Source organism: Dipteris shenzhenensis, chromosome 30 (genome assembly GCF_047967505.1).
Source record: "Dipteris shenzhenensis isolate YYH24624 ecotype China chromosome 30, Dip_SZ_1.0, whole genome shotgun sequence".
NCBI lineage: Eukaryota > Viridiplantae > Streptophyta > Polypodiopsida > Gleicheniales > Dipteridaceae > Dipteris > Dipteris shenzhenensis.
This window is the reverse complement of record NC_141625.1, coordinates 9152010-9179187: the sequence shown is the minus strand read 5'-3', so window position 1 is coordinate 9179187 and position 27178 is coordinate 9152010. Positions and strand designations below refer to the sequence as shown.

The 27178-nt window shown below is 43.5% G+C and overlaps 1 protein-coding gene across 2 annotated transcripts; it reads right to left on the bottom strand.

The window, feature by feature from the left end:
* Positions 1-8044: 8044 nt before the first annotated feature.
* On the bottom strand, positions 8045-26816 carry LOC147881684 (senescence-associated family protein). Of its 2 annotated transcripts, XM_087402015.1 has the most exons (13): positions 26686-26814; positions 26400-26508; positions 12846-13444; positions 12618-12691; positions 12289-12365; positions 12072-12143; positions 11785-11853; positions 11629-11675; positions 11035-11152; positions 10840-10908; positions 8918-9021; positions 8588-8663; positions 8045-8468 (listed from the first exon to the last, which is right to left on the bottom strand). In XM_087402015.1, the coding sequence occupies exons 3-13, from the start codon at positions 13280-13282 to the stop codon at positions 8298-8300; spliced, it is 1314 nt and encodes a 437-aa protein (XP_087258141.1). In that variant the 5' UTR covers positions 13283-13444; positions 26400-26508; positions 26686-26814; the 3' UTR covers positions 8045-8297. The 2 variants fall into 2 exon arrangements, with proteins under 2 accessions (XP_087258141.1, XP_087258140.1); XM_087402014.1 differs by lacking the exon at positions 26400-26508 and having other exon boundaries at positions 26686-26816.
* Between the last annotated feature and the right edge of the window lie 362 nt (positions 26817-27178).

Genomic DNA, 27178 nt, shown 5'->3' with positions numbered 1-27178 from the left:
CCACAGGAGCAACTATATAGCACATAGTTTGAGTATACATAGTTGTGCCACACCATGTATTCTATATAGCGAATTGTGTGTGCTATACAGCCCACAGAATATGCTATATAGCACACAGACAAAAAGCTGTGGAACTTTTCATGCCCTATAGCTCAAACAATGAGCTATTCAAACCACGGAATCAGCTATATAGCACACAATTTTAATAGTATACATAGTCGTGGCACACCAGGTCTACTATATAGCACATTGTGTATGCTATACACCCCACAGAATATGGTATGTAGCACATAGACGAAGATGTGGAACTTTGCATGCTATATAGCTCATTGTTTGTGCTATTCAAACCACAGTACCAACTATATAACACATAGTCATGGCTCACCAGGTATGCTATATAGCGAATTGTGTGTCCTATACAGTCCACAAAATATGCTATGTAGTACACATACAAAGCTGTGGAACTTTTTATGCCATATAGCTCAAATAGTGAGCTATTCAAACCACGAAATCAGCTATATAGCACACAGTTTTAATAGTATACATAGTTGTGGCACACCAGGTCTGCTATATAGCACATTGTGTGTGCTATACACCTCATAGAATATGCTATGTAGCACATAGACAAAGATGTGGAACTTTGCATGCTATATATAGTTCATTGTTTATGCTATTTAAACCACAGTAGCAACTATATAGCACATAGTTTGAGTATACATAGTCGTGGCACACCAAGTCTTCTATATAGCAAATTGTGTGTGCTATACAGCCCACAGAATATGCTATGTAGCACAAAGACAAAGCTGTGGAACTTTTCATGCCATATAGCTCAAACAGTGAGCTATTCAAACCATGGAATCACCTATATAGCACACAATTTTAATAGTATACATAGTCGTGGCACACCAGGTCTATTATATAGCACATTGTGTGTGCTATACACCCCACCGAAGATGCTATGTAGCAAATAGACAAAGATGTGGAACTTTGCATGCTATATAGGTCACTGTTTGTGCTATTTAAACCAAAGTAGCAACTATATAGCACATACTTTGAGTGTCGTGGCATAGCAGGTATGCTATATAGCAAATTGTGTGTGTTGTATAGCCCACATAATATGCTATGTAGCACACAGACAAAGCTGTGGAACTTTTCATGCCATATAGCTCGAACAATGAGCTATTCAAACCATGGAATCAGCTATATAGCACATAATTTTAGTAGTATACATAGTCGTGGCACACCAGGTCTACTATATAGCATATTGTATGTGCTATACACCCCACAGAATATGCTATGTAGCACACTATTTGAGTGTACACATAGATGTGTAACTATGTATGCTATATAGCGCACTGTTTGTGCTTTAAACAACGAAGTAAGCTATAAAGTAGACAATTTCATTACACATAGACATGGCACAATGTGTATGCTATATAGCACATTGTTTGTGCTATTCAAACTGTTGAATATGCTACCGAGCACACTATTTCTACTCTTTAGCCCAATGAATCTTCTATATAGCACACCATGTATGCTATGTGCCTCACGTTGTCTGTGCTATGAATAGTACATTGATGGTATAGTGCCCTAGTATGCTAAACAACACACTATGCATGCTATGTGGCAGATTGTGCATGCTATGAAGTATTTATTTATAACCCATTTTATTGCTATGTAGCAAACCTATATACATGCTATCCATATAACACATTAATGCACCATTTCTTACCAAGAAGCATATTAAAAACTGCTATAGAGCACACAGCCACAACTCACAGCAAACAATATGTATAGAAACTGATCTTACCTGGGAATCATCAAGGAAATGTATTGGGTGCTTCTCATATTCATTTTTTGCAATTCAATGACAACAAATGTCCTTGTTTGGTGTCACCCTTGTTTGTTCTGTCCAAAATTTGACGACGAGTTTCCTTACTTCAAAGCTCAATACATCATTACGGGATTTTCGTTTGCAAGATCGAAAGACAACTTTCTTCCATCCTCATCATTTGAAAACCTGTTAAGTGGTGAGTATAAATTCCTAGGGTTTATGTTCTGCACTCTTAAAGCTCTTGAAATAGAAATTTCATCCTCATTTAATGATGCCACTACCATGGTTTGTATGCTTCGCTTCACAAACAGTTTTGTGTCTGATTTGGGATTCTTCAGTTCTTGTAAGGACCTCTTTAATGCTTACAAGAACTCTTTAATGATGATAGAACTGTGAAATTATCAACATGTTGGTCACCAAGACATTTCAGAATGTGTTCATCATTCATCACTGATTGAATGATTTCTGACCTCTCTCCTACCAAAAGCAAGTGACAATTGCAAAATTCTCTTGACCATTTTGCATGCAGTCTCTTTCTTCTTTGCTTCAACGTCCATTGAAAGGTCATTGGTGTGTGCTGCTAGTTTTCTTTTCCTTCACTCCCATCTCCAATCAGCTTCACATTTTCGTATAATCTGTGATTCTAACGAGATATCTTCGACAACTTGGCTCTGATTGCAATGAACAGTATACATTAGAACGTTGCCAAGTTCCATAAACCGTGTGAGTTAAAGGTGCGCAGGCAAGAATAGATGTAGAAGACTGGGAGAGAGGAGAAGATACCATAAAATCTTCCACGTTACATATTAGAAATTATGCATACCTCATCAATGGGGCCATGGTTGCAAGGAAGATTGACTGGTGGTTCCATATTGTGCTTGGGCAGAGAAGAGGATGTGCAGACAAGAAGCATAGAAGACTTAACGTCGAGGTTCAGAGAGACAAAAAGAGAGATAAGATGTAAGATTGCAGCAGATTCAAATTGGGAGACAAACAGAAATACCACAGGAGAACTGAGAAAAGATTGGGTGGGTCCCGTCGACACGATTTGCAGTTACAATAGATGCCCACATTCTGGTTGCACGTAATAGAACTTTAAAAAATATGCTTTACTTTTGTGCTTTTTGTGCTTTCATAACTCATGTCCGGGACAACTATTTTGGACACCTTACCTTGCTCCAACCCTCTAGTTAGTGCTCCTTTCACCACACCAGCAAGTATGCCGAGCTGGCTTGGGTTTGTATGGCAACCCGCACCCTTGGGAGTAGGTCAGTTTCTTCTCAGCCCTTCGACATGCCATTATTTCGGAGAGATGCATTTGGCAGAGAGACCCAACCCAGGGTTCATGCACCTATCGCTCCTCCAACGAGCACATATAGCCAGATGCAGCCAGTGCATCAGATGGCAGCACCTACAATGCAGCAGGGGGTTGGTGGTGTGCAGCAAGCCACTTTTAATGACATGTTGGCAAATTCTTTGCGTTCATATAAGGCCCTACCTGAGGCCATCAAACTTGAGATGTCCTTCTCCAATTATGTGAACCTCAAGCGTGATGATGCCCGCACTTCTGGAGGTTACACACACAATAATTATGCAGCCAAGGATATCAAGGACAAACTCACATTGCATAAGTTTAAAGGGGACACTCGCACTCCCAATGAGTTGGAGGAGTGGATCACGAAGCTGAAAGACTATTTCCGCTTCTACCCCAAGTCTGAGGAGGAGCACATCATTTTTGCAGGTATGCATATGTAAGACCATGCCCACACATGGTGGCGATACATGGGGGATTCTCCTCAAAGACCAACCACCTGGAGGGGTTTCAAAGAATTGATGGCCACTACATTCATATCTCCACTCGTCTTGGATCCATACTTGGTTGAATTCTATGCCTTGTCGTAGACCGGTACGGTCCAAGAGCACTTGCAACGCTTCTGGAGGCTTTCCTTGCTTGTGCATGACGTATCTGAAAAGGAAAAATTGCTACGTTTCATCCATGGGTTAAGTCCTCTCGTTGTAGATGTGAATACAGATAAGCCATTGAGCGTGCAACCAAATTGGCAGACGTATTTGAGCCCAAATATGCCAACAAGTATAAGATGACATCAGGCATCACCTATGGGAATGCAAATGAGACTGAGAAGAAGCCTAAGGTGACTAATTGGAATGAAAGAAAATCATCAAGAGAGACATGGTTAAATATGTGGCTGAATGCTTGTCTTGCCAACACAATAAAGTGGACACAGCAAATTCCCCACAAGCCTCTTGCAACCATTGCCCATTCCAGAGGACAAATGGACGCACATAGCAATGGATTTCATCACAAGATTGCCTCCTACAGAGAGGGGATGGGACATCTTTGTTGTAGTGGATAGAATGACAAAACAAGCCCATTTCATACCTACTAAGACCTGCTATTCAGCATCACAGGTTGCTTGGCAATTCATTGAACATGTCTCTAAGCATCATGGTTTCCCTCAGGAAATTGTCAGTGACAGAGATGCAAAGTTTATGGGTCACTTTTGGCAGGAGATATTTACAGCATTGGGTACTTTACTCACACCTAACACTGCTTACCATCCTGAGACTGATGGATAGTCGGAAAGGGTGAACAAATAGGTGGGGGAATATTTGAGGCATTTATGTCATGATACTCAAAAGTCTTGATGAATTTTGCTACAACAGTACCAAGCATCTCTCCATTGGCATGAGCCCGTTTGAGGCAATGTACAGATGCAAGGTCGGGATACCTTCTTCAATTGGTGACATGGCTGTGAAAAATCAGCAAGCACGGAATGACTTGGAGACGAGGATGCCCAAGCCAAGCAGAAGAAACATGCAGACGAACGCAAGAGATTTGTCTTTCAAAGAGGGAGATCACGTGCATTTGCGTCTCCATAAGAACCATTATGCTTCGCTGAAAGGTAATACCAACACAAAGCTTGCTCATTGGTATTACGGTCCTTACAGGATCATCCACAAGGTTGGAGAGGTAGCACATCAGTAGGAGCTACCCAATCCTTTCAAGATCAATGCTATTTTCCATGTGTCTTTGCTGAAACCACATGTTGGACAGCATGTCCATGTTCTCCCAAAGTCGCCATCTATCGATGAAGAGGGCCACATCCTCTATGTCCCGGAGCGCATCGTGGGTTTCAGAGACCATGTACTCCAGAACAAGGCCTACGTAGAGTATCTTATCAAGTGGCGGGGACACCCTGAGGATGAAAATTCATGGCAGCCAGAAAGCATTGTCCAGGACCACCCCTATGACCTACCAGATCGATTAGTAGTTGCTGTTTGCTGCACTTTTGGACAGCCATGCTGTGAAATTTTGAGGGCAAAATTCTATGGTAAGGGATGGCTGTAATGAAGGGGCGCCAAGTTAGAGGTCCTTTAGGTGGAAATTGTGGAAGGACTATATGAGTCCCCATCCACCCCCTACTATGTACTTTTTGATGTGACATCTAATGCTATCTACTCTCCATCCCTCCTTGCCTACGCTCTCTCACTCTCTCTTCCCTACTCCCTCTCATTCTCTCCCTCTCTCTTTCCTACCTCTCTCTCTCATTCCTACCCCTTCTCCTCCCTTCTTCCCCTATCTCTCTCCCCCTTCTGCTAGTCTATCCCCTTTCTTCATGCCCTGCCCCCGTTTCTACACAGAAAAAGACAGTTTAGGCCAATGGTTTAACATTGACAAAAAGTTATGTAGATTACAAAAGGCAACCACAGTAAGACTTTACATCCAATTTTGAAATAATTTAACTTCAAATACAACATGCAAGATACCATGTTCATTGCATGTTTGTCACTCAAAACATATATGGCAACTACAAGGCTATGGCAACTACAACACTACCTAACAGAACCCAAAGAAAATATTTGTTTAGCACCTGAATGTAGCAAACTTGGAAAATGAATATATTAGTTTGGATTCCCTAACAATGGTTAAGCAAGTGATCTACAACAAGGATATGTTTTGTTTCTAGTACAAGGAGCAACATTATGGTGGGCTAGTACAAGGAGCAACATTATGGTGGGCCAACAAACATGTTTAAGTTTATTCATAGTCGATTTATACAATATCCTGACAATATGAGTAGAAGAAAACAAAAATGCTTGGAGAATCCAGATTCTTCTATGCAAGTTGAGTCCACAATACTACTGCAAGAAACAGTGAACATGAGCATGAGCCTAGAATCAAATCTTTCATTCCAAAAGGAAGTACATCCAACACTTTACCACCCAGCAATTGTAAAAGGGAGAAATTGTCATTTAACCCTGCTACACTACAGTTTGTCATGGAGATATCAAACTCTTGGCACAGCATGTATTCAAGAAACACTGATACCCACTTGAATCCATTCAAACGCATTTATTTTGGAAGGAAAGATCAGATACATTCAGTCCTAATGAAACATCATGGCATTGATTTTGAGGAAAGGGTTTTGACCTCAACAACAAAATACTCTTCTGATCATTGTGTTAAGTAAGGATTCACACGCATAGATTACATAAATGTACAATTCGTACATATAGTCCATTCAGACATCCCAGTCTCGTGACTTACAATCTCTCACCCTCGCACCCTCAACTGTCCTCAAAGCTTTGCTTTAACACTTCCCTATGCAACATATAAACCCTTCAGAAAGCCTATCGAGGATTATCCATTTCGTTTGCAATATCCCCTTGCTCTACTGTGATGGGAAACTCTGTTCAAAATGCCTTCCTCATTACTGCCATGGCGTTGTCTCATTCAAAGATATTGAAGAGAGCCAGCTACAAAGAGATGTGACATCTGCAATGTCTATTTTGCAGAAAGCCAGTTCTCCATTCCTTAAAGGGTGTTGACACCATACCACCACCATGGTAAAACTATGAATGGTGTAATCTATAGCCAACATAGGCATTTATGTGATTCATTTACCAAGTCAGGGCAGAGAGGGCTGGCCAGCGAAAGGGGAAGGGGGGCCCACAAACTCACAAGATTGAGGGAGGGCACAGAGAGAGAGAGAGAGAGAGAGAGAGAGAGAGAGAGAGAGAGAGGTTGAAACCATACCCACCACCATGTCTGCCACCATAATAAAACTATGAATGGTGTAATATACAGCCGACATAGGTATATATGTGAGTCCTTTTACAAGCCAGAGCAGGCAGGGCTGCTAGCGAGGGGGGGAGGGGGCCCCCACAGAAGTGAAAAAAAACTCACAGGAGTGAGGGAGGGCCGAGAGAGAGAAGGGAAGAGGGAGGGAAAGGGCGGGGGGGGGGGGGGGAAGGGGGGGGGGGTGGTGTTCTAAATATGGGGTAAAGGAACAGGATGTGGAGATGAGCAAGGTTAAGAAAGGCTTAAGGGCGTAGAAGCGACCAGGTCAGAGCAACCTTCCAATGAAACCATACATATATACATATATATACACACACGCACGCACACATGCACCCACATATATGCCCGCAGAGGGAGGGGCCTGAATGAAAAGGAAGAAAGGAAGGCAAAGAGCAGGCAAACAGGCGGGGCTGGCAGTCTGAATTATAGGCAAGGAGGGATGAGTGAGGGAGCTACAAAGAAAGCCAGGGATAGCTATGTGGGAGGCAGCAAGAGCACAAGGATCTCCTTTAATTTTGGCACCTTTTTATTCCTAAGATTCGGTTTGAAATTGTTACATTTTATAGCAAGCCGATTTTCCTTCAATAAAGGCCCAAATCATTGTTTCCAGATCATAAGATGAGATTTTCCTTCAATAAAGGCCCAAATCATTGTTTCCAGATCATAAGATGAGAAGGGAGGAAGATTCTGTCTTTAGGGACGGGCTAAGGCAAGAAACTCAGAAACAAAACCTAGCAATACCTGACGAAATTTCTGGAAGCTTGGAGATATTCGAGCAAGATGAGAAAATTACTGAGTCGGTTCTGAAAATGGTCTACAAGAACGTAGTGCTTTCTTCTGTTTGTTACTGTAATTTCCATCCATATGTGAGTCCACGGCAGGAGCCAGAGCTCAGGCTGGTAGAACTCAAGCAAAAAATTCATACAATTACAGAAGTCCTGCCAGACTCACCATTTAGCACGGTGGGAAATATTCCACCTGCTCACTTTACCTATGATGACTACGCTCCTGATCTTCAGTTCTCATCCTCAGGATCTACTTACTTCTGTGTCAGCTTATAGCCTGAAGCTACACATTGTCTTCGTACAAACTGCTACTGCATCATCTATACAAAGAAAACTTTTTAGATACACCAAAGCCAAAAACTTGAGGATGCCCTAAAGGAGCCTTCACCTCAAACATAACTGGCTTTAGCAATTTCTTGTGTGAGACAGATAAGCAGTGAAAAGGTGCAAGCAGAAACCAATGGCAGAATAATGGCATATAATGCTAGCAGGAAGAACCACTGCCACCTACAACTCTTCTAAACCCATGTATTCACAATAAGGCTGTACATCTGCCGGCTGACTATCCTGACCTTCATTCATTATTATTGTCCTCATCTTCATTTGGATACAAGCTTTCTAGTAAGCTGCTATCTGCAGGAAAGATAAAGTTATCCTTCGAATCCATCTGCCATTGCATTTTAAGTTCATCCAATGCTTTTGAAGCAGCAGCAGCAATTGCAGGATTGTCATCTGTTGCAAGCCTCTGTCAAGGAGCAAAATGTCACAAGTCAGGAAAGCATGGATACAGTACAAGCATAAGATAAACTCAGCAGTTATCAGTATACAAGATCTGCTACCTGGGTGATTAAGAAAAAAACCCACCTGCAATGCCCCCATTCCAGCATTGCCCAAGGCCCACAAGGATGGCGCATTCCCCAAAGCATTTGCCAAGGCTTGTCTGATGGAGCATGAATAAATCACATTATGGGAATCCTTGCTAAGTAAAAACAGGTCATGATTTTCCATACTTCACAGTAGTTACTAAAGACCCCAAACGCATTATTCTTCAGTTTCTGATTTTCTTCCATTCATGCAAGGAAAATGAGGCCTCAGGTGATTTCAATATGATTTTGATTTTTTTCTATCCTGACACGTTCTCCCTTTTTGGTACATTTTACTCCCCCCACACAACCATGTATGGAATCAGAATACCTTGTAGCCACATCTGGAGAACTGGCACACTCTGCCAATAGCGTCGCACTGTCAGCGCCATCCACAGCATCCATATCCAGAAGTGCTGCAATAATTAACTCCAGCTGCAAACGGGAATAAGCAACACCAGGCCAAATTGTAAGCTTCTTTTCCGTTTTTATATCTCACACATTTTTACTTTGCTGTCTCAGACCTTTTTTACCTTCTATATACCTCTCTCTCTCTCTCTCTCTCTCTCTCTCTCTCTCTCTCATGCAAAACACATGATTGAATATATCAAACTTGGGGAAGAGTGTCTTCAGTCTGACCACAGGGCAATGTCTATAGGCATAATGGGGACAACTAATGCTATGAAAAAACAGAAAATTATCACACATCCCAGGTGTGACAATGCATTACAAAAAGGCCCATATCAATGAAAGGGAGATAGAGGCAGCAATGGCACATCGACAAATGACATCTACATGTCAAGATATGAGCAAGTACATAAGAGATATGCTCATTGACAGAATTCTGCTGATACTCCAGAATGCAAGTCGACATAGATAAGACAAAAAGCATGGTGATTGGGACCCGTAATAAACAGGTGGAGGTTGCCTTCAAAGGAAAGCTCCTAGAAACAGTCAACACATATAAATATCTAGGGATGGATTTCACAGACAACTAAAAATGGAATGCATGTGTCGAGAACAGGATACTAGGAGGATTGAAATCGTTATATAGCTTCCAGAATAAATGCAGAAAATCACATTTGTGGAACTGCTAAAGAGAAAATTATTCTATACTACGCTTGTGCAAATAGTAATCCTTTACAGATGCCCAGCCTGGGCACCTGGGCTTTCTACGATCTACTAGGAAAGAATAGAAATGGTATATAAACGTTTCCTAATAGGTGAGCTAGGGGTTAAAGTACAAACACCCTACCCATCCTACTGGCTGAAACAGGTATGATACCTCTAGAAAGGGAGGCAGTGTGTAAATTCATGGTTTACCTCAACAAAGTTGTGACCACAGAATGCAATGGAAGCAAAGCGCAGGATGGCATCGGGAGCGGATGAGGTAGATGGAAACATGGAGCATAACAGCTGCAGATATACCAGAAGATGCATGTGAAATCAAAGAGATAGTGACGCAAAAAATGCTACTGAAGTATGGGAAAACCCAGGGACAAAAATGCAGTGTTACAAGCAGGGGATTAACTCAATGCACAGCTATGGGGTGCAAAAATCCATTGGGGAATACACATCAACATTTAAAAGGCATCTAATCTGCAAAATTAGAACCATTTCTTGATCCAATTCTTCCAGCTGAGTTCAGGTCCATTGTGGGCATCATGAGGCCTTTATATTCCATTTGCATATCACAGATCGAGAGGGGTCTACAGCCTTAGATAAATGACATCCAGACCTGTGAAACATGACAGATTTGTGATGTGTATCAATTTCCAAATAAATTTAACGTGGATTGCAGACTTGGCCAGGATAAACTTGCCAGCCAAGATGGAAGGGCAAGCTGGAGAAGAAAGTCCAAATCAGTGACAGCATGCGGAGATGAAAAAGGATGAAGACAGATGGACTTGGATTTGGTATTGCTATTGGTCATGTACACAGCCTTGGCCCTTTGCAGGGATCCAGGATATGGCCCTGCACAGAGCCTACTTGCATACAATATGTGGCTATAAGCATAAACATGGCAATCTTTTAGTGATGTCGATGTGCAGGATATTAACAGGAATATGGTCCCAGATAAGAGATGCCCTCAACATCCACTTTAGCTTGGATTTGGACTTGGACTTGTCTCACTTCCATGTGTAAGGACAAACACTCAACACACAATTCTTCAAGATCAACACATGGCCATATCCTTACATATAGGGGAAATATCAGGACACATTTTCGAAAGCACAAGAGAAAGTATGGTACCTCATCAGGATCACTGTAATCAATTCCATCTGCCTCTGCCAGTGCTGAAGCTATATCCCAGTAGGCATCCTTTAAAACAGACAACTCTTTGAGCTTCGCTTTTGAAAGGAATAGCCAAGTTTGAATGAGAAAAAAGGTTATAAGGAACCCAATAAAATAAGGCACGCTATTGTGAAAAACCAGCACACAATACACCTGAAGAGCAGCTAGCCTTTCGTACATCAAGCTCCCAGAATATCCAAGCTGTGCTCTTTCTTGGTTCTCTACGTCTGACTCATCAGAAAAGTTAGCGAGTTTCTCGATCTCACTCTGCCTGAAACAAAACACTCGTAGCTTATAAGAATTATTGGAAAAGTGGTCATTGTGCATATAGACAGAATCTGGCTAAAATACACTCAAAAAGTGGAACAAGCTGCATATTTGTGCTCGATCTGAAACCCAATACATGCCATCAGATTATTCATAACAGAAAGGACAACTGCCTTCCATATTTCAACATTGTTACAAGCTTGCAATTTTAAAGAGCAGTTCTAAAGAAAATGGGAGGCTATGCAGATTTGACATGTACTGCTAAATTTTAAGCCACACAGGACAGAGAGAGATGGGAAAGGGATGCATTCCTGAAGTACCATGGAACAAACAAAAGATAGAACAGACATTAAAGACCTCCCAACATCTGCTTTTAAACAAGACTCGTTGCCTGTAATCATCTATTCAAGTATCATTCGTAAGCCAAGAAAATTACTACATTCATAACTTTTTGTTTTTAAAATAATCCTCATACATCACCTTTGGTAAGCATTCTTCACCATCCCATTGTGGATGCTCTTAACAAGCTGCACACAAAGCCCAAAAACAAAACAAAACCTCAAAAGAAATGCAGTCGCAAATACTAGAATTCCTAGCAGTGAACACCCCCTGAAAACTCACCCTCAAAAAAACTACCTGCAATGCAATGAAGGCATCTTCCATGGCGCGTCGTTTCGCCCTCAAGTCTGCTAGCCGTAAATCAGCCTGTTGAGCAGTTGCCCAAGCCAAAAATCATAATTAATTTAATGGCTAGAAGAGGACGTCCTCCTTCTCTTGCATGTGAAAGAATTGCACGTAAAAGCCACCAAAACAAAACACAAGCGACTTCTCAATAGAATACCTGTGCAGGCAACTCCCACAAAGGTAATTTTAAAAAAACAACAAAACATATACAAATCTAGGTGATCGAGATTACTCATTACATCTAATGCGCCATCACTCCAGTGCTTCTCAGCTGCTGTTTTGAGCTGCACATGGGCTTTATCACTCAGACCCTACAAAAGAAAAGCAAGGTTACATTTAAAGCATCCCTAAAGAGCCTGGTAAGGGAACAGAAACAATAACTTTAATATAAATATATATTTCCCCCATTGCAGGTTCTAATCATCGACTTTACATCATTGTAAGGTAGACACTGACCACAGCTATGTTTTGCAAACGTGCTGCATTTTTGCGAGCACCAGTGTCCAGCTTCACAGTGTCTTTCCTGGCACGAGCTGTGAAAGACCTGAATCAGTCATCAACCTTATTCTGAAACATCACTGATTTTCAGTCTACAGCTCCCTTTTTATTTGTCTAGGACATACTCATTCCAGATTTTATAGAAGCAATACCTTTCTGAACTCTTCAAGGCTGTTTCCTAGAAAGTTGAATTTTTAGTTTTATCTATATACAAGCATATATGTTAATAACGTTTTGTATAGAGCCAAAAAATGAAAATACCAATTTCAAATTAATTAAGGATTTACCATCGAGCTTCAAAAATCCTGACCCTAATAGGGCGACATCCTGGCGGGCTCGCTTGTCAAGCCTTTCAAAGCCACTGGCAGCAGTACTTAATTAAGTAAGCAAAACTCAGGTCACTGGTCTACAAGACATGTTTCCATTTCTCAAACTCTTCATTTGATTCAAAAATCTCTACTCTGGAGACTCAATGTTTTACATTGAAGGAGAATAGCAGAGAGGAACAGTAATACCGTGCAAGTAAGACAAAGCCCTCACGAGCACGAGCATTTACAATCTTTGCATCATTACAAGCATAACGAGCTGCCTCTTTCAAACCACTGCAACATTCAGGACAAGAACTTGCCAACACTCTCTGCTGATTTCTGCCCTGACCTTTGAGGTGTTCCCTTGTGCTGCTGCCATTTCTGGAAGTCTTACTACCCTCAACATCTTTCCAGCACGCTTGAGGGCTAGCAACAGTCCAGGATCTCCGTCTGCCTCTCCATGGTTCGCTGCTGGTAACATCTAATAAAATCCAGGCATGCTGCTGACTGCCACAATCCACACCCCTCAAACAAAGAAGGCATGCTTTACCAAGTCCGGAGAATATATGGAGTTTGTAAGGATATTGAGTTGATGTACTTGCCACAGGCTGCTTACATGTCAAACCACATGACAGCTGCATCATTTTGTGCCTTTTCTGGGCCAAAATGGGATTCAGCCACAGGAAAGCTTGCCCAATGGCACTTCATGTACTTGCAGACCATCACAACCTTACAATCCGCCAAAAATAGAGCTGACTAGTAATCTCATATGACAACCATCTTCTTCTGATCTCACTTCTGTCTTCCTGCAGCCCATCCGTTGCAAAAAGCATTAATGCATGTAAGAAACAGTTAAGATTTTGTAGAATGGGTGTTTGAATCCATTATTTGTCTATTCTAAAGATTCCAGTACCCATTGAGAAACATTGATGTAAACGATTACAGCACATTAACAAACAATTGCAAGCATTTCAAAGCATCACCCTAAATTCCAAAAACACTTGTTGAAACACATTGGCTAGTACAATCAAGGGCACATTAAAAGAACCTTCTGTTCGGCATAGCATGCATATCAAATCCTTTTACTAAACACAATCGTGAAGATCAACTGGAAAGGCCAAGAAGCTTCAGTTCTCCAGTTTCAAAGAGCCAGGGGAAAAGTCCTCAACAGAAAATTTATGTACGCCACAGGCAAAGAAGCTTCAGTTCTTTATTTTCAAAGAGCTAGAGAAAAAGTTCTCAACAGCAAAATTTATGTACTTTGCAAAACACACATCTTAAATCCTGACAAGTAAAAGTTTTGTCTTCCTGAGAACAGACATCAGATTTGTCAAAAAGCATGCTATGTATATAATACCAGGTATAGGACTATTTCTCTCGATTGTTTAAATGGATTTATATTGAAAATGTACCCTCTTACTGGTTGTGCTTGCTGCTTTGGGCCAAAGTATCCTCAGAAAGATAGTAAATATGTTGAAGTTGGGTAGGGCCTCCCCCCACAGCTCCACTTGGGTCAGATTAGAAAAATGTGTTCGCTCCACGTTGTTAGAGCCCTTATTTCACTCATTTGGCTTTGTGCTGACCAGTACCTTGGCATTTTGGCTTGCATGGCACCGAAACGAGAGCCACAAGCATGCACATTAAACAAAGGGTGAGTACACAACATCATCACTATCTCACTATACGTGAGGCACATAAGCATCCTAAAGGACCAAACCTAGCAATGTGACGAACTTCATAACAAGCCTGCTCAGAGCACAAGATCCTTAAAAATTGTTGTGTTAGTATCATTGTCTCTTTATGCACAGAACACTCTCATGAATTGAGTGCTTAGACCCCTTGACTAAAGAATCATGTTCTAATGATGAAGGGCAACTTCGACCATTTGTGTCACCACAAATATCTCTTCAATGGGAGCATAATAATTAGATATGTGTATGTATACTTATCACAAAGGCATCGACTTGGGTACATAGTTGCATGGACTCGGTAACAAGTAGCTCAGGCATTGTGCATTCATTGATGAATGCTTCACCTCATGCACGGGAGCGCGTGCGCGTGCGTGTGTGTGTGTGTGTGAGAGAGAGAGAGAGAGAGAGAGGGATAGTGTGTGGAGAGGACGATGGAGAGCTCTAGAGCCCCCACAGCCCTGGTCGACCCTCCGTCCCCCTCTATTCCCTTCCTCGTTTTGCCCGTACAGCCCCCGTCTTCCACCTTGCAGCCTTCATCGCCATCCATACAGCTCACGTCAGCTGTACGAAATTCCGTACAGTCCGTACAGCCCCCCCGACCCCTGCAGTTATCTACACAGCCTTCGGTTCAGCCCTTTGTACAACCCTCCGTCCAGGCTGAGGTGGTGCAGACGCCAGTACCTGCAAAATCCGTACAGATTTCACCGCCTGTACAGGCTCCCGAAACATCTTTTGTTTTTTTTGCTTCCTCTATTCCTCCTGCTCAAGTCTTCATTCGACGGAAGTGCGGTGCTTTGCCTTCTTCATCCTCTTTCAAATCGGCAAAGCTTGATCTTGCAGATGGCCCTTCTTCTTCCCTGCAGCTAGATCTTCTGTGTCGGTTATGGTCAGCCTCTGTCACAGATGTTCCTTCATCAGGTTCCTTGTTTGTTTGCTCTTTGGATTCTGCCCTTCTAGTTTCAGGTCTTCGACAGGCTCAGCACTTTGGAGTCTGTCTCTACTTTATGGGCAGGGTTCTTTCTGCAACTCAACTTCGTCGTTGGGCTGAAGCTGCAATGGGTTCGGATTGTATTTCATCCTTTGTCTTTCTAGGCAAAGAGTTTTATTATGCCCACGTTTCTTCGACTGATGTGGTGGAGCGGCTAGTCAATCGTGCTGGTGTTCCAGGGGCTGGTTTCTTCACTTATGTGATGCCCTGGGATCCACTTTTCGATCCTTCTGCTACCCTTCTGACTCACTATCCAGTTTGGAATACTCTCAAAGCGCTGCCTGTGCCTCTTCTTCAGCATCTTCCAACTCTTGCAGCTTTTTTGGGAAGGCCTCTTCATGTTCCGAGACAGGAGTTCTTGCAAGCTTTCCGTGATGTTCACCTTTGCGTTTTATGGGATATGACGCAGCCCGTGCCATCTACTCTAGATCTTGATTTGGGATTTGCCCATCCGATGCGCATCAGGCTGCATTTTGCATCTTTTCCCACTGCATGTTATCGGTGCCGACAGGTTGGTCATTTTGCACATGATTGCCCTTCTACATCCAGGCTCATTCCTCCTGCTCCTTCTTCAACTGTCAAGGTTACTCTCCCTTCTCCTCCGGTTTCTATTATGGCTTCTTTGGAGAACTCTTCTACTACTCCGAAGCACTACTGGAGGAAGGTAGATAAATCACAAGCAAATCTTCCTCTTGCTGAAGAAGCTTAGGATTGCACCCCTCTTGAGCACCATCAGTCTCCTTCTACTCAGGATGTGGATGTACCCCTTGCAAAGGGGATTTTATAGGATGATATGCATGCTCTCTCTCAGGATGCTCCTGCTCTTACTCAGGTTGATCCTCAGAATGAAGCTCAAATGCTAAGTCCTGCTTTATCAGATGCAGCTTTTTTGTCGGAAGATACAGATGTTGATTTAGCCTCTCTGCCTTTGATGCCTGTGCCAGAGTTTTCTTCTTGTCCGGGATGCAGCAGCACCTTTTTTACTAGAATCTTTTCATCCCATGTTACAACAGGTTTTTGACCCTGTGATTCAGAAATTTTTGATACCAGCCTATATCAAGAAGAATCACAAGGGAAAAAAACAGCTTGTTTTTATTGATGGTGTGGTTTCATCACTGCATCAGTTTTTACAGAGCAACAATTTGAAGTTGGAGGATGCTGTGTTTGATCCTCCTCCAGCTTGATATGTAACTTTTTACATGGCTGCCTCATGACTTTTGCCCTGAGGTTTTACTTGTAAATTTTTTCCTTGTACTTATTGGTGGGTTTTTACCTCTTTTGAGGTTTCCCACACAGAAATATAAGATTTCACTAAAAAAAAAAAGTGTGTGAGAGAGAGAGTGAGAGAGAGAGGGAGGAGTATCTTCTAACTAAAACAAAGAAAACCGAAGCAAACACAAGGAAACAAGAGGGGAAGGGCGGGCATGGGGGTAGCGGTATATACCTTTGTAGGGTTGTTCTAAAGTCATAAATTCTACAATGAAAATAAAAGAGAAGACGAAAGAGAAGAAAATGAGCTAACAAAAAAAACTTTTTGAAAAACAAAAGGTAGACACAGCTAGCAAGCAAAGCAATGCTTATGTCGTCCTCAGTGCCCAAGTATAAGCAACTATACTAGGTTTCTAAAGACCTAGAGTCTCTTGGGCAAACTTGGTGCTTACTAAAATACGTCCCAAAAAAAGAAGGGAAAGAGAAAGATAACAAGGGAAGAAGGTGACTAAGTAAAATAAACAAGCAAATCAAGAAACAAAAGAGATCCAAAACAGGAATAAAATCTCTCTCTCTCTCTCTCTCTCTCTCTTTCTCTCTTATTAATGAAAGAAAGAATGATAGAGTAAATGAATTATTTAAAACACAAAAAACTAAAGGAACCACTTACACTTATGTACCGCTTCCTACAATGATGCAAAATTAGAATCCTTACTTAGAAAGCATATGCATACTCAATTTAACTCTTTTTTTTAACTACAAGAAATACGGTTGTTCAGCTCCCCGCTTTTTGTTTTCAGCTTATGTTCAATCATTCTAAAGATGCCTAAGGCCTGATCCACCCATGGATGGATTAGGGTTTAAATTACGGTTTTCAATATTTTTAGCTACACTGGAGGAGCCCAGGGTTCAGTTTTCAGTGCGCAAGTCAGAGCAAGCTAAGCCCTTCCTTGTTGGTTTGGATCCTAGATTGTGTTGTGGACCCACACCTGCTTCTTAGCATAGCCCAAGGCACAGCAGGACGATCCAAGACCTTTGCGCACCAATGTGTGGTATGGGACCCATGCTGGTGGTTGGAGATGTGCCAGCAGCTCAGCTCGTGGCTCAAAGGGGACATCCCACTTCTCAAGTCTTATCCTCGCGGACATCATGGTTGCGGGGTGAGCTAGCCTGCGCCCATCTTTTTTGTTTCTATGGTTGCTTCTTTGTGTTTATTTGCAGGTCTGAGATTCCAAAATCCTGGGAGGTAGTGTCAGCTGGTATCAGAGCCAACTCCTGGTGTGAAATTTTTGTAGAGAGAGGTGCGAATGAAACTTCTTCCAAGTATGGAGCCAATTCGCAATTTGTTGTAGTTTGTGATCACATCAGCTAGGGATGTGAATTCGTCATGTTTGGAGAGAGAGGATCCTAAACGTAGTGCAAGAACACCTCATTGTGAGGAAGGCTGAACCAGAGACAGGATTTCACCAAAAATCTGTGAAAAGAAGAGGAGCAATGGATGATAGGGTGCTGCAATGAAGTGACTAGGATAGGCCAATCGTAGGCGGAAGGAGACCTGTGTGGAGTGTCGAGCCAAGGAGAGAAGGAGACAAGATGAAGCGCAATGGGCTGGCCTTGCTTTTGAGAGATGCTTTTTTGGAACTTTGCTTCTTGCAAATGCTTTAATTGCCAAAAGCAGGAGCCCTTGTTTGAGCCTAGGTTGGCTAAAGAAGAGAAAGCTTACTTTGGGAAGTTATGCTTTCCAAAATAGCATATGCTTTTGGGGGAAAGCCAAAAAACGAAATTAACTTTTGGGAGCTTTCCTGGAGCCAAAAGCTTAAACCAGCAGCTTTAAAGCCCCCGCCCATCCTTGTCTAGAGTCCCTGCACAGTCTGGGATGGTTGCAAATCACCCGACACAGTTTTCAATCAGGTCTCTTCACTGTTCTGCTTCTTCCTTCACAATCTACTGAAATCTACAACTCCTTCACACTCCAAGTCCCGAGCATCCTTCTCTCAGGTTTCACCATCATGCACGAGAGTTGGCATCTCTGTCAGCCTACGAGTCTGGTCCAGCTTCTACCCACTTATTCTCAATGCAAGGTCTTTTCTGATGAGTTGCTCCCTCTCCCCGGCTGAATTCCAGCTTGCTGTCCTAAGCAGCGAATCTCAGCCTTTCTTCTCCCACCTGATTCTCAGAACCCACAATTTTCCTACAAGATCATCATGGCTGATCTGAATCACTCTTCGCAAGCTGAAGTCCAAGGTATGGAGCATGACATGGACCTTCAGAGCGAAGATGACCAGGGATTGTATGATGATTTGACCATGAAGGATGCATTCGAAGAATTTGCGACCAATCTGGATGCCAGGTTTGATTCAGTCTCTTTGAATCATTCTCAGTTGGTCAAACAGATCAAGGCACTACAAAGTTCGGTTACTCTCATGACCAGTTCCATTCAGGCTCTCCGTCACGTAGATGCTTTAGCTTCGGTACTAGGTCCTAATATTACTCCTAATCCCTATTCTGAGGAGCAAAAGTCACGTATGAAGGAGGTTGTGGACACTTGGTTACACAAGTGGCAAGTCCACTTCCAATTCCATCCCTATGCCGAGGACAAACACATTCAGCTTGCAGTTGGATACCTGTCAAGCAAAGCACTCCTTTAGTGGTAGAGTTAAAGCCCAAACCCACCACTTGGGCGGATTTTGAAGAGACTTTCCGAAAAGAGTTCTTGAAGAAAGCAGAAGACTATGACATTGTAGGAAAATTCAAAGCGCTCGATATGACGAAGTAAAATCTCACCTTTGAGACCTACCGATAGAAATTTTGAGACTTGCAAAAGAGGTGAGGGATCAACAAGTCCACATTCTCTTTGATCCGGGCAGCTCTCACAATTTTGTAAATTACAAACTAGTGCAAAAGTTGCAGCTAACCATGACACCTAGCGATCACACCTGCGAGGTGCAGCTTCCGGCTGAGAAACACTTTTGGGATCGCAAGAATGCACTTGGATCATGCTACATTATGCACTTGTTACTGGGCATAGAGTGGTTTATAACCCAAAATATCCAGATGGGTTGGGAGTCTCATGTTGAAAATTGTGGACGTTTGGGGCCTTTGTGTGGTCCTAACCCCCCTAGTGGTACCTTGGTGTAATATGGGATTAATGGAAATTTGAAGGGATAAAAGCCCCTTGGCTTGTGCAACTTACACATGTACAATGGAGCGATAGAAATCCCATATGCAATGGTGACTCTTGTGGATCTTTGGATATATAATGAGTATGAAGACCCTCCGCATATCCCTCCCAGGACTTTTTGGGGAATGAGGAGGTTTAAGGCGTGGCTAGGAGGCAGGTAAGTGGGATCCCCATACTCGGTGCACCAATGCATGGCTGCCATGTGGCAGCATTCGGTGTGATTTCTAACATGGTATCAAAGCAAGTGGCGAGCTTGCGGACTATGATGTGGACATGTGGCATCTGTGCGGCATATCTGCAAACTGTTAACTGATTGTTTGTGGCAACTGACACTGACTGTTCGTATGTAACTCTGCGTCCGTGGGATGTGGCGACCCAAGCACGTAAACAACTGATCTGATGGTGAACCGTAGCTTGAAAGGTGTCAACTAATCTAGAAGATGACGGTTGGCACGGGAAGTGATGACATATGTCAGTCCACATATTTGAAGAAGTTTCATGATGAACTGTTCAGCAATTTGATTGGTCAACTCGGCCCTGAGTGTGTGGGTGGTCGACATTATTAGCTACACGGGCCTGTGTGGGTGGTCAGGTTTCTGGGCTGATTTGGACCTTACTGGGTGTTCAGCATTTATTGGCTCGTGAGTTCTCTCATGGTGTTAGGCCCATGGGGGGGTTGTTGGAAATTGTGGGTCTTTGGGGCCTTTGTGTAGTCCTAACCCCTCTCGTGGCACCTTGGTGTAATATGGATTAATGGAAAGTTGAAGGGATAAAAGCCCCTTGGTATGCGCAACGTACACGTGTACAATGGAGGGATAGAAATCCCATATGCAATGGTGACTTATGGATCTTTGGATATATAATGAGTATGAAGACACTCCTCATACCCCTCTCGGGACTTTTTGGGGAATGAGGAGGTTAAAGGCGTGGCTAGGAAGCCGGGGACAGGGACCTCCTGTACTCGGCGCATCCACTGCATGGTTGCCCATGTGGTAGCATCCGGTGTGATTTCTAACATGTCAGTCTCTTTCTTTTTTTTAATAGAGGCACCCAGATATCTATCCACTGTGATGATGTTCATCCCTCCATGGGACCTATTGTACTACGATGCAGCTTCGAAATATATTGGAAACTTCTTATGTTTTTGATTCCGCTTTCCTCATATGTTGTTTCTGTAATTGACAAGAATGATTTAAGCGTGTATGAACACCAAGAATTAAAGAAGTTGTTGGATGAACTCTCCAATGTATTTCCAGCCCAACTGCCGAAAGGTTTATCTCAAGAAAGGGCAATAGACCATCGCATTGACTTAGTTCCTGGCGCTCAACCTATCAGTATTCCGCCACACACGATGAGCTAGTTAGAGAAGGACGAGTTAGCTACACAACTTCAGGATTATCTAAAGATAGGCTACATACACCCAAGTAAATCCCCTTGGGGTGCTCCTGTCCTTTTAAGAAAGAAAAAGATAATTCATAGAAAATGTGTGTTGGTTATAAACGATTGAATAAAATGACAATTAAAAATAGGTATCCTCCCCTGGGTCTGATGACTTGATCGACCGATCGGCCAGAGTGAAGTATTTCACTAAGATTGATTTGCGCACTGGTTATCATAGGTTGCCAAATTTGTCAAGTTACCAAGGCTATAACGCCTTCACAGCGCGGGGTTGTTACAGCCATTGGAAATCCTTGGTAATAAATGGGAAAGTATTTCCATGGATTTTATCACGGGTTTGCAAAGAACGCGCAAGGGCCATGATGCCATATGGGTTACAATAGACCATTTGACAAAGATGGCTAGATTCTTACTTACTCGATCAACCGTTACAGCAAGTCAATTAGCTCAGCTATTAGTTGACCAATTATTTCATCTGTAGGGTTTGCATGTTGACTAGTTAAATACTACTCTTAGTTTTAGTTCCTCTAAGCATGCACGGTCTGATGGGCCAGACAGAAGTAGTTAACCAAGTTTTGGAAGATATGCTTCATGCATACGTTTCCAAGAGACAGTCTTCATGGGAAGAATATTCACCCATGATTAAAATTGTATAGCCTTATTTGAACATTGGTTGGTTTCCGTCTAGCTCCAAGATGCCCAGGACTAGGATATCTTCTCTTTCGAGCTTCAAGAAAGCTCCAAAGGAGAAGGAAGATCAACTAGTTCAAATTCTAGACCAAGAAGGTTGACTTAAGAGAAACTAAATTTCAGTCACCCTTCAAAGGGAAAGAGTTGTATGAGGATGCAAAGAACAGAAAGGAAGAAGCCAAGGACAACTCAAAAGAAATTTTACTACTCTTACTTCAAACCATGGTACCAATTTAGCAAAGATGAAATTGGTTGAACTCTATGAGCCTAAGTATCGCATGAAGGAGAAGAACACTAAGCCTTCATCTAAGATCAGCATTGCATATGACAACACATTTCTCTCTTTCATCAATATTTCTAAATACACTATTGTCTATGGCAAATGCCAAGCCTTCATTGAAACCTTACCCTGCAAAGGACATGAAAGAAAAGGCTGATGAAAGACTATTTCAGACATTTATAGAAGAAAAAAAGAATAAGCATTACTTTTTTGTGTAGTGAAATGGACTCCATAACATAGAAGTGTTTGCAGCCAACTTGAGATATGATGATTTAATAATTTCTTGAAGAGCAAGAAGTATATCCAAATTTTAATGAATGCTTATATCATGCAAAAGAGGATGAAGATGCTGTGCGAGTTGTGCACCTGCGGAAGCGTACTGTATTGAACCACAGAAACAACCACAGCCATGGGGCCTAGTCAAAGGGAGACAAAGGTGGCCCTAGGCTGGTCAAAGGTGGCTCTAGGTGGAGCATTTATAGGCCCCTAGCCAGCCTGGTTGGCCAGCCAAACTGGCCTTGGACCGACCAAGCTAGGCCTGATGACCCAACCCTAGTTGGGTTGAGTTACGGTTGGGTTGACCCGACCAAACACATCGGTTGACCTGCCATTGTTTGGGGCCCAACTTGGGCACCTAACTCAGCCTACCTACCTAGCCTATCTATGCATCTAACTAACCTATCCTCTCCGGGCAAGCAACACCCTCTCTATAGCTCATGGTGAGCATGATGATCTGAAGAAGAAAGCCAAGGAAGATGCAACCATGGGCCCTCCAACAACGAGCCTATTGGATTCACCTCAGAGAGGGCACCAAAGAGCATGTATCCTTGAACCATAACGCCATCTCGAACAGCAAGTCGGATGTCCTGAGCTGTGATTTCCCATGCCACTTTGGACTAAGTTCCCAATGGGGTATAACAATCTGCGGGATACACCATGACTTGTATTCTCCGGTGAACACATCACGTACAAGAACCTCAAACAACGAACTCTGATACACACCATATCCATAGTCTCTGCCACGCCAAGCAATGAACTCCGTCATCTGGTCCATAGCTCCACAACCTTGCTTTGCCTGCCAGACTTTCAAATGATCAAGGCTGTTATCAGCCCGCACTACCACCCACATGCCCTCTCTGGCTGTGACCCGTGGGAGGAGATTGTCTTACAGTTAGAAGGTTGGTGCCAACTTGCAATCCTTGGCAACCGGCTGCTGCCTTGGAACCACCCGACTGGGAAGAAGAGTCGGACTCCAGGTCCTGGTCCTTAGCTTTGCCTTTGGACCGACAATCTTTGGCCAGATGCCCTCTCTTCCCGCATTTGTAACACTTGCTCTGCTTTTACTTGTGCATTGTCGAAAGTGCTTCACCTCCTGGAGTGACCCTGAGCTTACCCTGGGAGACGACAACCGATTCCTCCTCCAGTAGAAGGGACCATAGATCATCAAAGTCCAGCTGACTTGTCATGACTTGGCACCTCAAAGCTCAGGAGACCTATGAGCGCCGCCACCTGAAGAGAGGTGAGGTCAGCACCCATTGCCTAGAATTGATCACACAGAACCTTTGCCTGCATCAAGAATGGTTGCATGGTACTACCTTTGGGAACTCGAGATTGCACAACTGTCTCTGCAAAGTGACAGCTTGCATTGCCAAATATCCTCCAATTCAGACCAGACCTCGTATGCACTGTTCAGGGTTTACATAGCCGGACAAACCTCCTTAGTACTTGTCCGGACCAACAGTGAATGTGCCTTGGAGTCCCGATCCTCCCAATCCTCGCTCTCCTCCCGGGCAGCATCCCAGTGGATAGAGCTCTTGGGACATTCAAGCTTCCGTTCATAGCCCCGAACAAGCTCCCATAAGACCTTGTGGATGAACCATATCATGTTGAGCTTTCAATGCGCATAGTTCATGTCAACGAGCTTATCCTCCTTACTCATACACCGGGGTTCCATCAAGCCATTCCAAACTCTACACACCTCTGCTTGAACCTGGCAAGATCAGCCCTTTGGGTGGAGAAGAAAAGAAGAGAAGCCTGGATGGGGGTGTGAAAAAGAAGAGGCTACCTTGAAGCCTTCTACAACAGATGCCGACCCCCAAGCTAATCCACATCGCTCCAGGCCTCAAGTAGACTGCCTCCTCTTCCTCCTTCCTGAAATCCCCTGCTGCAATCCTGATCAGCATGTCGAATAGCCCTCAAAACGCCTTTGGCTGGCAGCTAGGAGCTGTCACCTCAATGCGCCTTGGCAGGCTGCTCCTGCTGCCTGAAACCGTACCAGACTGCCATGGATAGCCGCCCTTGAATCACTGCTGCAGATCACCCTCAACAGGCCTGCATCAGCCTTGCTGCTGACCCTGTGTGCTGTCCACTTTGTGTGCAGACAGCACCAAACAGCCGCCTTCCAGTCCCGTCTCAGATTACCCTTTGTTCGCAGCTCCAAAGCTCGCAGAGCAGCAGCACATGATCAGCTCCGTTGAGGTGTCCTCTACGTGGAAAGGCCCTCAGAACTGTGGAAGCTCAGCCCTCTCTAGGTCCCTCATCAACGATGGCGAATGACACCATGTGACATGCGGAAGCGTACTGTTGAGAGAGAGAGAGAGAGAGAGAGAGAGACGAAATAGGCAATAGCAAAACTGTATATTGAACCAATGAGACAACCACAGCCAAGGGGGCTGGTCAAAGGGGGAGAGAGAATGCTCCAATGGTGGCCCCGAGTGAGACAATGAGTGGAGAATGGGGGAGCCCCCCCAGCCAACCAGGGTCGGCCAGCTTTGGCTGGCCTTGGACCGCCCAGCAGGTCAGCCCTCAACCAGCCAGGTCAGCTGATCCGACCCTGGTTGAGTTGGGTTAGGGTCGGGTTGACCCAACCAAACAGGTCGGTTGACCTGCCCTGGTTGGGGCCCAGTTTGGGCACCCAACTCAGCCCTACCAGCCTGCCTATCTATCCTATACAGGCATCTACATAACCTATCCTCTCCAGGCGGGCACACCCACTATGATAGCCCTTTCTCACTATGAGATGCCAAACTCTAACAAATGCCCCTAAAGTTTCCAAACAAATCACTTATTCCCCCTCATTCTCGAATGGCTATTTTTCTTCAAGTCCCAAAAGATTTCACCAGACATTGGAATGGAACATGCTCTTTGCGTTGACAAAGATTCAAACGGTAAAGTACGTGTGGATGGTTTTGGAATATATACCGAATCATGGTCGCACAGCTTGGTCAGCTGACTCTTCCCACAATAAGATCCATGCGTTGAAAAAGATGGGAGCAAACATGAGGTGGGAAGGTAGTTGAAGAGCTAAACAAGTATTCCACCACCTGTACTTCTGCCAAAGTACACAATGACAGGATCTTCCAGACTTTACAGCGTCTAAATAGAACAATAAAGAAACACCTAAACCAGGTTTCGTAAACTTTGCAGCATACAAAATTGCAAAAATAACAAGTGCTGAATTTTCTCCTGAAAGCTATGTTTTAAATCAATGGGTCCCTCTATGTGTGCTTCGTAAATCAGATTACCTTTTCTATTGGCATTCTGGACTGAAACACAAACTTCCTTAGAAACACTACAGCCCCAAAAAATTTGAGAGACAGGCTCTTCACATGTTCTCAGAGTGGACACAGCACATCCATCCACTTGAACTCTCTTGGGCTGGCAAATAAGGGAAGAGAAGTTTCCAAAACATATTTCACTTGTTATTCATCGGAGCCACCAATTCCTTTCCAACATGTGGACGAATAAGCTGACACATTACACGAACCTGCAAGTCATGTATAGAAGTGCTTCAACTTACTTTGGGTCAAAGAGGAGCCAGTGATAAAGTGTTAGTCAGCCAAACCCCCAGCATCAGAAACCGTAACCAAAAGGGCGTCGTTGGACCTACTTAACTTAACTCGTGCCTGAAGCTTGTGGCGATAGTGGCGACATTGTCAGCACGCGCTAGTCCAATTTTGGAAGAATGTCTCACGACTGGATTAAACATTGACGTGCAGAGTGACGTTTCTTAATGTTACAAATTCTTTCGATTCGATACTCTAATCTTACCAAAGTATTTCGAAAATGTTCAAAACTTAGGTTTGAATAGTCTTGGGTGGTAGAAAAATAATTTCCGTCGCTGGTGTTCCTAACTTTCAAGATCTAGTAATAGAAGATCTATTCTATTCCCTTGGATTTAAAAATCATCGTCGAGGTCGTCACACATTCTTGAACAGAAATCCCATGTTAGTTTTTCGCGCCTGCTCACTCGTGGCTTACGACCGAATGTAATTTGGACTAAACATCCTTCCAATGTGCTACGATTCGTGGGTTTTCTCTTGACCTCATTGCACCGGATGTTCGTTGTGCTGTATCCGATCACTATAGGAGCGAATCACTTTCACGCAGCTCCAGTGCGCCCCTTCCGTGTTGCTTGTGAAAAATGACCAGCCCTATGTCGTAATCCATTTTCAAAAGCGAGCAGAAATTACGATTGTACCAGTTGGCGATGTGCAAATTGCGACAGAGACATAAGTAGAGCAAATCATCCAAGCAGTTGACTAGAATTGTACATTCGAGTGATAAATGTGAACTTCCAAATGTGAGAAAGAGGAGAAAGACGTGCTTACTTGTGGGGAGGGGAGGCCCTTGTGATGCAAAAGCTTGATCATGTAGCTGGAGGACATGGACGGAAATCTATGTGACTCGAAGGGAGAAAGACGAAGGGTTGCAGAGAACTTCGAACAGAGTGTGATTCTGGAAAAAGGTGAATCTTCAAAGAATCATGTTGGCCCCCGCAAAAATTCAATAAATAAATAAATACAGCTAAATAACTATTTTCGCACCACCCACGTGATTCCACGTATCCCCCCTTCGCTTCACCCGGCACCTCTTGGCCCTTATCGTGCCACGTCACCCCCCTCTCTCTCCCCCTCCTTCAAGCCTTGCCTTCTACTTGACTATGAGAGAGACGCTCCTCATCAAGACGTCCCCATTTGCACACTAGCACAGGCCGAGATGGGAGGGAGGTTGGATGTGTGCGATCGTAAAGCAAGCCAAGCCCAAGCCAAAGTGTGCAAAGGTGGAACACACCAATCACCACTCTCGGATGCCATTGTACCG

Excerpts from the sequence above, each read along its gene's own strand:
- LOC147881684 (XM_087402014.1), bottom strand. The coding sequence starts at position 13,282 with ATGATGCAGCTGTCATGTGGTTTGACATGTAAGCAGCCTGTGGCAAGT. Across the intron at positions 12,366-12,617 it reads AGGATTTTTGAAGCTCGATG|CTCGTGCCAGGAAAGACACT; the intron begins GTAAATCCTTAA and ends GGTCTTTCACAG. Across the intron at positions 11,854-12,071 it reads GGAGTGATGGCGCATTAGAT|GCTGATTTACGGCTAGCAGA; the intron begins GTAATGAGTAAT and ends ACTGCTCAACAG.